Source organism: Tyto alba, unplaced genomic scaffold, assembly GCF_018691265.1.
Source record: "Tyto alba isolate M040663 unplaced genomic scaffold, T.alba_DEE_v4.0 Super-Scaffold_3, whole genome shotgun sequence".
NCBI classification, from domain to species: domain Eukaryota; kingdom Metazoa; phylum Chordata; class Aves; order Strigiformes; family Tytonidae; genus Tyto; species Tyto alba.
This window is the reverse complement of record NW_024881304.1, coordinates 18,281,232-18,293,484: the sequence shown is the minus strand read 5'-3', so window position 1 is coordinate 18,293,484 and position 12,253 is coordinate 18,281,232. Positions and strand designations below refer to the sequence as shown.

General features: G+C 42.5%; 1 protein-coding gene across 4 annotated transcripts in view; it reads left to right on the top strand.

The window, feature by feature from the left end:
* Nucleotides 1-12,253, top strand: part of SUMF1 (sulfatase modifying factor 1) — a 43,340-nt gene that overhangs the window by 2,882 nt on the left and 28,205 nt on the right. For 3 of the 4 annotated variants that reach the window (XR_004407179.2, XM_042799651.1, XM_042799650.1), the window contains exons 3-4: nt 7,486-7,659; nt 9,723-9,797. Coding sequence is in view for 3 of the 4 variants with exons in the window: in XM_042799651.1 (XP_042655585.1) it covers nt 7,486-7,659; nt 9,723-9,797 (249 nt within the window). In the remaining variant the exon portion in view is untranslated. Of the gene's footprint in view, nt 1-2,956; nt 2,998-7,485; nt 7,660-9,722; nt 9,798-12,253 lie in introns of those variants that run through there. The other variant, XM_042799653.1, reaches the window with a different exon arrangement.

Below are 12,253 nucleotides of genomic sequence, written 5' to 3'. Positions count from 1 at the left end.
AACATCCCAGCTTCTCAGCTCCATGCTGAAAAGTCGCTCGTTTCTATAATATTTTAATAACGGTGAAATCAGTGTCTTAATCCTCAAGCACGGTGCACTCAGAGCAAGGAAAGAGAATAATTAAACCCTGTTTGGAAGAGATTAGCTGCCTGTGAACAAACACGATCAATAAATGACACCAGCAAAAGTTCTCAGGAGTCCTCAGGATTACAAACTGGAAGTTGGACGTTGCTCAGAAGCAAACTGTAATTGTAATTATTTTGTTTCATCTCCTGAGAGAATAAGGAACATAAAACTTCCTGATGGAAGTACACAAATGATGCAGAAATGAATTTTAGGAGAATGAGCAATGAGAATGAATGGGCAAGGTATGCTAGAGAACTGTCCCAGCTCACTGGAAATTAGCTGATTTTCATGAATTTCATCATTATACAGCCCAAATCCCATGGCTTTAATAAGGGGAAGTTATCCTGGCAGACTGTTTTCAGTTCTAGAAGACTGTAGAATTTGGATACCTAGATTTTGCTGTCATTTCTGTAAATTGCATTGGAAATTTGAAAGGAGAAGGGTTCTATTCACTTTGCATTTTCATAAAGATTCATTAATGCACGGGGCTAAGATCACTGTTTCAACATAAAAGGAATGTTTACATTGTCTGACCCCAAAGCAGCAAGGGTTGATTTTATAATTAAATTTGTATTCATTTGTTTTCCTGCACTCTGATGCTTTTCTAAGTACGTCACAGGGCAAAAGGGACTAATGATGGATAATTGAAATGCATCCTTGTGAAGACTCCCAGCTCTGTCATTTTACACACAGTAAAATTTCATACAGCAAATACAGTTGTGTTCCTTTCCAGTACTAAGACAAAACAAACAAAAACACCCCCCCTGCTTCACTATGGTCGTGCTTCTTTTTGCTGCACAGTCCTAACCTGTATCATGATAAAAAAATATATTAAAAACTTAGAATTAATAACCCACAGAATGAATAAAGATTTTTTTTTAGCATAGTGGAGGATCCAGAAGAAGATCTATCCTGCTGACGGTCCTGCACAGAAGCTCCCACACAAAGTAAAGGTTTACATGATGAAGCACCAAAATCTTCAACAGCTACAGTGAACCACAAGAAAAATGAAGGAAAACAAGGGTTTATCAGTTCCCTGATGTAGAAGGTATTGACAGTTCTGCATTGAGACAGCTGATCACCATCTGCCTTAAGCTACGTACCCTGCCTGTGCAGTGAGTACAGGGGAACACGGAGGCAGCGCACCCTTTCTGCCTGTGAATGAGACAGCAGGACTCTGGATTTATGTCACAAGAAAGCAGGCATGTGCACCTGGTCCTGCCCCAGCTCCTTAGCGGGGGTACAGGGAGTGGGAAGAGCCTTTGCTCTGATCACAAAGTCCCAGCCGGCTGAGCTGGCACAGAATGGGGTAGTAATTTGCTTCTTGCTACTAACAGCAAATTGCTACCTCTCCCAAGAGCAAAGTAGGAGGCCATTGTGCCTCTATAAAATACATTTCCATTCCTGACCTGTTTGGTTTGTACACTAGCATGTTGCTATTCACCGGGCTCGTTACAAACTGCTTCTCTGTCACCTGCACTGAAAACTCCTGTAAAAACCCCCCAAAATGCAGTAACGAGATTTGATGTTCACATGGAAAGAAAAGCAGGTTTCTCCTTTTCGCCCTCCACCGATACTTTTCCCCTTGTTCCGTGGCGACGTTTCTGCTATAAAGACCGGTTGTGTCATACTGAGTTAAATCCATTTTTGAAGTGTGAAAAATCGAAAGCCCAGGATAGATACACAAACAGAACCGCCCAAGGAATTTACCGTTTCTTTATTTTTCCCTAAATCCTTATTCTGAAATGATGGTGAGTTGCATCATCCCCTAGTAATAAAGGAGATGAGGCTCCTCTTAGGAGGAAGGCATGTACCCACTCTCACATTACATACTGCTGTTAAACACAATCAAAGCTGTAAGCACCCACTTTTTGGGGCTTAGACCTGCACCTTGGATGAGTCTCTGACGTTAATGCTATCTCCATGCTGCTGGCTGTCCCACAGTTTTGTTGCAGCAATTTTCTGCAAAAGAGAAAGAAAGAGCTTAAAACATGGATGTTGATGGCCTTGGCCAGAGACCAAGGCCTCGAGAACGCTGCCTTTGGTGCAGGTTACTAACAATGATTTCCAGGAGAGTTTACAAAAGGGCCGGTCCTGGCTTCTGCTGAGTGGTTACCCATGCAATCTGAACTTTCCCTTACTACGAATATTGCTAAATAACATAATTGGTCAACTACAATGACCCCTAGTAGCAGTTTTTGACATCTCAAAGTGGGAATACTTAAAGGCTGTGCCTGTATTTCCCTATTTTTTCCCCGTGGGGGTGAAATGAGCAACAGATGGGTGTTTTGTGCCCAGGGATTGTTTTGGTGGGTAGTTAAGGAATTATTTTGGGGAACACAGACCTATCTCCGCGCATTTCATGTATATGTTTTTCTCAAGGATGTTAACTGTAAGAAGTACCTGATGTACATCCTGAATAAATCTGAGCACCGCATACATTAAATACTGGCCGTTAGGTACCAGAGCCCCGGGTCTCTGAAAAAGCACAGGACTGAGTCCTTTACTGAGGCCACGTTCGCTTCAGCACCCAGTTACTTTTAGAGAAGGGAAAGGCAAACTCCCAGTCCCCCGCGAGAAAGAAGTGGCTAAGGGCGCACTGGCCCTTTAAGGCGCGGCTCGTCACCTGACCGCGAGGCGGCACGTGGTGTTTCCGCCAACATGGCTGCGCCCGCAGCACCCTGTGTTGGGCTGGTCGGTTGTTTCCTTCTCTTTTTCCAGGCCGTGGCCACCGGAGCGGCGGCTCCCGGCGGGGACTGCGGGTGCAGCGCCGGCCGGGGCCGGGGCCGGGGCCGGGGCGACGGGCGGGCGGCGGCGGCGGCGGCGGCGGCAGCGCGGCGGTACTCGGCAGCGGCGGCGGGCGGCGGGCCGGTGAGGCGGGAGGCTGAGGGGGATAACGGAGACACCCCCCCACACACCAAAAAGCGGGGTTGTGCCTCTGTGGGTGTGTGGGGTGTGTGTGTGTCAGGGCCGTTCGGGTGCTTCTCAAGAGGGAGGCGAGGCCCGGGCTGTGGGGCCAGCGGGCCTTCCCTGGCCGCTCTGCCCTGCGCAGAGGTGAGGCACGACAGACCGATTCCCGGTGTTTCTTTCGACTGTTTACTTCGGCAGGGCCTCCCCGTGCCTTTAAGGAGTTAACGCTGGGAACGCGGGTGCCAGAGGACTCATCTGAGCGGGGCTTCTGCTGCCGCAGGGCCCGGGGAGGTGGCAGCTCTCTTGGTGTTCCTCTTTCCTTGGCAAATATCAATACTGATGTGGCTCTGGTTTCCCCTGGGCCCCGTTTCTTTCAGGCTGCTGTTGGTATCAACAGATTTGAAACTCCAACAACTGCTGTGTCTCTCTTGTGTGTATTTCAACAAAGCTATCATTTATGTATCTGTGTCTAGAAAGCCTTTCAGGTTGTCTTCAGCTGAAAGTCTACTTAATTGCTTATTCCTTTCTATATGTGCCGCTGCTGCTCTTCTGAAAGACACTGAGCGTGCCTTCTTGATGAAAGTAGTGCTTCACGTGGGTTAGTCTGCTGGGATGATGCCTACTGCAAAGGGACGCTGAAACTTTTTGTGTCATTAGAGACCAAATGCCTTGCTGGATGAGCTATCTTCAGTTGTTAGTAATGGGATTGCTGTTCATTTCGTGAAAGGTGCTTGTAAATTTTTGCAGACCAAATGATATTGCAGCAGGCTTGGATCGTGTTCTTGTGCGAGATGGCTTGTGGATAGTAAAGATGTGAGGGGCTGCCTCTCTGATTGCCTTGTGGTCGTGTAACACTGGGAAGCTGTGTCACCTCGCGGACAGCCGGTGTCACGCAGGCACTGTGGAAACCTGCCAAGTAAAGGAAAAGATGCACAGCCGTAACTGCAACTTTACTATAGCAGGTTCCACTTAAGAAATCTGAGAATATTTCAAGAGTGTGAATTAAATAATTCATATTGCACTTGGGCTCTACATCACTAATCTACATTTCATGTGATGGATTTTACTGTAGGGTGAAAAAATTATTTGACACTTCCTTTCTGCAAGGAAGCTGGCAACTTCAACAGCAGACAATGAAAACTAATTGCTTTTGGATTTTAAGCTGTGTTCAAAAAAAAAAAATGATTATGTTGAGGTAGAAAACATTTTTACTAGAAGGGAAGTGAGGGGAAAATTGGTTTCTACGTCAACCACGAGTAAGATGAATTATTTCCAATACATCTTTAGAAATGGGAAGCTAGTACTTTAGTGGGTCTGCTCTGCATTACCATAATACTTTCAACATCAGTATGATCATGGGCAAATGTGGTCCTTGTTGTTGAAGTTGAGCTTTGAGGACAATGCCGCATGCGCTAAGTTATATTGTGAAGATACAGGCGTTTATTGGGGCACACGATTACAGTAAATCACCTAATACAGGAAAAGACATAAGTCAGCCTCCACTTTTGGTTTTCTGCTGCCATAGTTCAACTCCGATATTTCTTAGGGTTTAATTCCTTGGTGTTAGCTACTTGTATTTTAAAACTGGGTGTTAAAGCTGCTTAATTAACTACTCCAGTGTGGTTTCTGGGTGTGATGCGTATGCAGAAAATCTGTTCCTAGTGCTGTATTCCAGTGTTCTCAGCTGAAGAGCGCTGTCAGACATCTGCGCCTTGCAGCCGATGACGTGGTGTTATCATAAAGCTGGCTGTCAAAGGAAGGTCCTATTTCCAAACAGGAGGTGGAGCTGTAAAATGGGCCTTTGTGGGGGAGCATAATCCTGTGGAATCAATATTTGCTATCAGTTGGACACGATATTGATTGACATGTCACTGCGTGAGAGGGCTGCAAAAGCAGCAGGTTCACAAGGAAGCCCTTGGACATTCCTAGCTGAACAGACACTGGCCATCTATTGACATCTTTCAGGTTTTGGAATTGAATTGAGAGGCTGTAAAGCAAGAATAAATTTTTCACATGCTTTTAGAGAGCAGCTCACTAGTGAGCTCTGAATCTTGCTTTGAAGACTGCTTCAGGGAGTTGATTTAGCTACAGTGGGTTGGAAAGAAATTGCAAGGAAGGAAGTGGTGCAACTTTGTACCACGCTGTCATTCCCTAAGTCCTAAAAAATGTAAGCAAATTTATCCTGAAGCCCTTTTATGGAATCAAAGACAATCTGTAAGCGCTCAGATTTTTTTAGTGGAGATGAAGTTATGAGGATGCAGCTAGCTTCAAATGTGGGTAGTTAAAAGGAAAGGGATTTGTAGTACTTCTTACAGGTCCATTGCAATTTGTGTGAACTGGGAGAGACCCAAGCGAAAGGAGAGATCTGTAGTGGAGAAGAAACAGTGAAACTGTATATGCAAGGTTATGTGAAGTACTTCAACTTCCCTTCAGAGTAGGGAGAGGTGGTGGATGTTAATGGATTTATTGATCACTTGGTGTGTTGGTGGTGCTGTAACTACATAAATAACAGTAAACTCCAGAAGCTGGAAAGTAACATGATTCTTTTTGTCTTCCTGGTTTGTCAGTATTTGTGTTCATCTAGATGAACTGTTTTGGTGAAAGCATCTGACCTTATGAAGAGAAACCTGTAAAGTAATAAAAAACCCACAAACAAACAAACAAACAAACAAAAAACTGAAACAAAACCAAAAACCTAAACCCCAGCTATAGAAGAATCAAGGCCCTCTAATCTAGGCTGTGCTACAAAATGGCTATATGTACAAAATCCAAAGTTCACGTTGGGTTCTGTGAACCTATCCCTTCATCTAAATAATGTTACATTGGTTCACATTATTTACAACCTGCTCTGCAGTTTGGCTACTTTTAATATACATGTTGCACACTGTGTTACTCTACTACATGCATATGGAATTTTGTTTGAGCGTTTTGTTTTACATATAAAAGTCAGGTTTCTTTTTCTGTCAGAACTTAAACTAAACTTCTGGAGAAGCGTTAGAAGTGTGATAGTCTGGAAACTTTTCTCTCAGTGAATATTTCTGTTATTGGACTTGAATTTCCTGCATACCAAACATCAGGATCTTGCAAAAAAAAAAAAAAAAAAAGCTGCTATCTCTTAGAACTGGCTTTGCTCATTTTAGGTTCTGTCTCTGGACTGCCTGCTTGAATTCTTTGTAAGAGTAGTGTGTGATCACAGATCACTGCCAGGGTATGTTCAGGTGCAATATGCTATGGCAGATGATTTTCTACAGGGGGTGCGTGCATCGGTGCTGGACGGCTTTCTTGGGGCTCACCCACTCACAAGCCTCTGACCGTTGCCAGAGGAGGTGTGAGGTGGCTGAATTCAGCATGAGTTCAGGGGGTGAAGGTATCTTGGGAATATGGGGGAAAAAAAAAAAAAAAAAAAAAAGAGGAGAAGGAGTTTTCTTCCCCAATTCTTTCATCTGTTGATGATGAGTTGGATAACTTCTTGGCAAGCTAGCACTTGGGTAGGCAGACCTTGAAACATCACCCACCCATTGGGAAGATTTTATGCAGCCTGAGCTGTCGTTCTTCATTCCAGCACTAGCTTCTGAACAGGGATCATGGATGCTCTTGTTTTTTTGGGTGAGGAGTGTATTGCTCAGTGTGTAGTCTTTAGAGGCCTCTCAGGAAATGTCTGATGAGGCACGACAAGATCTCTGGGGCCTTTGTTGTCCTGCAAAGAGCCCACTGAAGCTGAGGGAAAACGTGTTCTGTCTCTCTGGAAACTGGCTGAGGCCTCAAAGGGAAAAGGTCATATTGAAATAGTTAAAATGTTATTCTGTCACTCATCCTTAACTTCTGAGGCTTGAGGCTCTTGCCCAAGCTAGTCTTCCAGAGGAGTGGATATAACTGACTTGACAGCTTGTCTCATCTCTGGCACACACAGCTGCAGGTGCTGTGTCTACCTGCAAGTTAGCAGCATGGTTGGTAATAATGCTGCATGTGCCTGTTGTGCAGTTAGTACGCAAACAAGCATAGGCTTGTCCACAAAAGAGCACTTTACAGTTTCTTAATCTTCAGATTTTTCACTGATGTATCGAGCCTTCTTAGGAATTGTGTGAAGTGTGAAAATTCCTCATCTGAAAATGAGTAGAAAGGACTCTGGATTGTTTCTTGGCTCTTAGGTACAGTAGGGAAACGTGTTTTTCCTCATTAGAGCACAAGAATTACCCTCAGTAAAAGTTCTGAATTACTCAGACTTCATGTAGAAAGAGCAGCAAAGGGGGGTTTTGTTCTCAGTTGAAGTTCTGCTTGCTATTTCTTCCAAACAGGTGGTGATGAAGATGCCACTGTTGCCATTTTGTTGTGCTGTTTTTGTCAGTGAAATGCTGCTCAAAGCAAATGCACATCCGAAGATGAGGTGGAGGAGAAGAGACTTTTCAGTCTTGCATTTCCATAATCTTTTGGGTGGTGTTTTCTCTGCAGATGGTCGCTATTCCAGGAGGAGTGTTCACCATGGGCACTGATGAGCCTGAAATACAGCAAGATGGAGAATGGCCTGCTAGAAGAGTCCATGTTACCAGTTTCTACATGGATCAGTATGAGGTCAGCAATGAGGAATTCGAGAGATTTGTGAATTCTACTGGGTATGTTACTGAGGTAAGGTGGAAGGGTATATAATCTGCTGTCATCTTTCTGTTGTCAAAATCCCCATTAAGAATTTAGGCTTTTTTTTTTTTTTTTTTTTTTTTTGGCCTGAAGGATGTCACAATCCTTGCTTGGGAGAAGGTTGTTTGTTTTTTTTTCCATCTTTGGGTACTAGGACATTGTTGTACCAGTATAACTATGTTGTTAGATTTTCCTTATTTTAGAGGAATAGGGGAGAAGGGGTTTAAAAAACTTGAACGCAGCTACTTGCTAATGAGCTGAGCAATAGACAGCCCTGCTGTCTAAAGAAGATATAATAGCACCTGTAATAATAGTTTTGTGCATGTTGCTGGGAACAATGGACTAAGAAAGAATATGTTAAGGTTCTTCCAAGAAAGAAGCTACCTGTGCATGAGGCACTGATCTTTCCTGACAGTTGACTGTTCCTACGCAACTTTTGCAAAACCCTGACAGGCCTTTTAGGCAAATAAAAGCCTCGGTGATGATCAGGTCTCAAAGGAGGCACTTTGCTGAATTCACTTGATAAACTGGTTCTCATTTGGAAGACAGGATCCTTCTGGTTGGATGAAGGGCTTCTTTTATCTACAGCACTATTTCTGTTTTTAAGTTCTTAGCGCAATAATTATGAAAAAAGGTTGCTTAACAATTTTGAGTTTGAACAGGGCTTACTTGTTGCAAACAGCTTCTGGAACGAGTGCGGGTGCAGTGGTTTGTAAACGCAGCACTGCATCCGATGGAGCCTGTTCCAGACCCCTTCACGGCTCAGCTGGTGTAGTTGGGTGCTCCACTTAGGCTTTCTGCCATTCCCTCTCACGAGGGTCTCTTTTTATGCTGGATTTGGAAAAATAAACTCAGCAGTAAACAGCACTGATTCTGCAGGGGTTTTTTGGGGATGCAGCTGAGCTGGTTTTTGTGCGGTTAAATAATGTCCACTGTAATGACTGGGGAAATAGAGCCAATCTACTTCTTGGTTTTCTTTTCTTAAGGACTAGACTGAACTCCAGTGGCAAATGAAACCTGAAAGTAAATAGAAAGCTGAAGGAAAAAATCTCCAGATGTACAGCTATCTTGAACCAAAAGGATTTTTTTAACAAACTTAAAAAAAAAAAAAAAAAAAAAGCCAGTGATAGATGCTGTCAAACTGAAATCTGGGGTCCTTTAGGTGATTAAACCTGTTTGCCTTTGAGTCTTTCAGATTGGGCAGGAGACAAAAACAAAGTTGTTTTTTTTTCTTTGATAAATGTGTTTGTGTCTTTAGGTCATTCAGACTGGCCAAGTGAGAGAAATTAAGTATTTTTTTCCTTTGCTTTCCTTTCTGAAACTGAGTACATAAACATTACGGTCATGCTAAAATTTCTTGCAGTTTGGGTGGTGAATGGGATCCCTCTTTCAAACTGTGCTTCTTCGAGAGTTCTGAGTGGGGAGAAGCAGCTCGTGGTGATTCTTCTCAGTGTTTCAATGCCTACAATAAAATGAGAAATTGAGAAGGACATGTGGTGAATTCTGCTAATGTGTTTTGACTTCCCTAGTATATCAATCCACTTTAGTTTACCAAGGGGAAAAAACCCAATATTAGTATCGTGAACTGAAATTATTTTTTTTTCTTTCTTTTGGCTTTATGTATTGCTAGATATAATGACTGGGTTACTTTTACCTCTTCTATTGTTGTTGTAACAGCCCTTTAAAAGATGATGCTAGTGATGAAGAAGCAGTAAGTGACAAGGCTTAAGTCTTGTTGTGATTCCCAAAGGGAAAATAAGAGAAATTTAAATATGCCCCGAACGTTACGTTATTGACTGTAGCCTTTTTAATTAATTAAAGTACAAACATTTGCAGAAGCTCTGTGAGCTACCATCTGTCCCGTGGCTGTTGAAAAACAACAACAAAGAGATAAAATTCCCTCTCTTCTGTTCCAAAATAGCTTCCTTGAAAGAGAACTCAAAATTACTATTAGAATTTCTTTATCCTTGATAAAACAAAGCTGTAAATGTGAGTGACATTTTAAGGATAACATTCCTTTGATAATGTGGTTGAATCTTTTGTTCTTTCTATAGGCAGAGAAATTCGGCGATTCCTTTGTGTTTGAGGGAATGCTGAGTGAAGAAGTGAAGGCTGACATCCACCAGGCTGTGAGTAACACAGCAGGGCAAATCTTACTTAGCAGTCACTGGGGTAGATACGTTAGTAATTGTGTCAGTAATATCTAAATTGTGTGATTTCCCAAAGCAATATACAAATGCAGGGTTTATGGAGGGGTGTTTGGCCTAGAATAGTAGACTCTTTCCAGTGTGGAGGGTTTACGGTCTATTTTCTGTTCTCTTCTTTTTTTAAACAAACAATTGGGAAAAAAAAAAATCTGCTCCTGATGAGCAAAAGTTAGTATCAGCTCCTTCTTGTCTTTTTTTGCCTCCTAAATAAGAGATATTTGCGACTGTAGTAAGTGGTGCAGATCTAAGCCTGTTTATTTGTATTACATGTAACACAGTGACGCTTCAGAAATTCAGGTGTTAGTAGTGGCTCGACTGAGTGATATGCTGTGTAGGCAAAGAACTGGAGTGCTTCTGGCTCCAAGAGCAAATATATACCTGGGACTGGCACGCTCTGCCGGTGCAGTCTTATGGCCAAAGTGGGTAAATCCCAGATCCTACTGATGTAAGGAATCTGGGATCATCTCTGTATCTGATACGATAGCGATGCTTGCATGAGTGCTTTTTCTAGGTTAACTAGAGCTTCAAGTTGCATTTACACTGAATGGGAATTCCTTTGCTTTTTTGGTTAATTTTTTTTTGGATCAGGAAGGCTAACTTGGCTCATTCTACAACTGCTTGAGTCGACACAGGGAAGCAGGATGTTCGCAAGGCAGGGATAAGGTAGCAGCAGCACTGAAACTGGGTCTTTTGGCAATAGTTCAGTCAGTGTTAAGTGAAACTGCACCTAGAGAGGAGCACAACTTTTTCTTGCCACCTTTTGCACCCTCTGATGTTAGATAAGCAAAGAGAGAGAGATGAGGCAGCCAGAGATTAAATTATTTCTTTCAGTTAGTAGCAAGGTTTTACTTATGCAGACCATTTGATCCAAGGTACAATTTCAGGAGTTTAGGGGCTTATTATTTATTATGACAAACAACTGAGAATATCTGGGGCTTTAATATTTAGTCTATTTTCTCTAAAATAGTTTATCACACAAAGAGAATTTTTCTTCTGTGTGCATGGTGCAATACCTTAGAGTAGTGAATATTAATTGTTTTATATAAATGATGCTCTTGGTTGAGGGGGAAAGTCTGTAGGGTTTGATTTTTGTCATCAAGGGGCAGATAGGTAGATCGGAAGTTTCAAGAAGTGTGGATGTGTGCTGTGAATGACAGGCAAAAAATGTAGGGTTTTGTTTCGTGCTGCAAGGATGGAAAGATTACTATAATAGTTATCGTTTAATTCAGGACTAACACTTGTGTACTGCGGGATATAAGAAGACTAAATTGGATTTCCCAAATACTAGCATAACTGATGTTGAAGGTAAATGCGGATGGGCTCATCCCATCTTCACAATAGTTGCTATTAGAAAAATTACTTTTCCTGCTCTAGTTCTGTGATGTAGAAATCCTTAAATAAGGTGCTGTGTTCTAAAACAAACAAACCCTGAGAATGCTGGTGTAAGCTCAGCCTTGGCTATTTGTATAAACACATACAGAATGTTGGGAGCCACTTTCCTGGGTGTGTCAGCCAAATTTTACAGTGTTGGCTGTAATGCTAACAGAACAAGTATTATGCCAGAGAGCTGGAATGGAGCCCAAACTGGTCTTATTGGCTGCTGCTTTATGAAGGTTTTCTGTATTTGTTAAAAGCAAACTCTAGGAGACTGTCCTTTTGCCATGTGTTCAGTAATTATTATTAGGTCATTTTGGGAGTTGCTAGTCAAAAGAGACACAGAGAAAGGTTGTACTAATTCTTTTGGGGAAATGATCTGGGGAACAGTGACTGCCTGCCTTGCAGTTTGGCACTTGTTAACTTTATGCTGATGCTGTGGACCAACTTATGTTCTAAAACATGGTAATACTGTGAGGAGGTGAAAAAGAAACTAGAAGCTGCTTTTTTTCTTCCTGTCTGCCTGCCCCCTCACCAGCTATATTCCATGAAATCCAACTTTTACCAAGGAACTTCTGTCTGCAAGGAGAAGTTGTCAGAAGGCAGCTCAGTGGTACAGCTGGAAAGAGAACTCTAATGTCTCAAGATAGAGCTTAGAATTTTATCTGTATATGCTTCTGCCTCTCAAAACTGTCTTTTTGTTGTTCTGGTATGCATCTTCTGTGAGAGGTTATAACTGCTGAGAGTACCATGCAGACCTGAGTTGTTTTGGGGGTCTTTGGTTTTTGTGACAGTACGATTTGTAGGCTGGAACAAGCAAGTGCCCTTCACTTGCAGGGAAGGGAAGCATCAACCACGGGGGTGTGGTGTTAGGATATAATGTAGTCAGGCTGCTGCTCTGAATTCTGTGTGGACCGTGCTTATCCTGGCTCACTGAAACTAATGAAATACATCAACAGTTTTCTATAGATGGTGTTTTCAAGAAACAAGTTTCTGTAGACAAC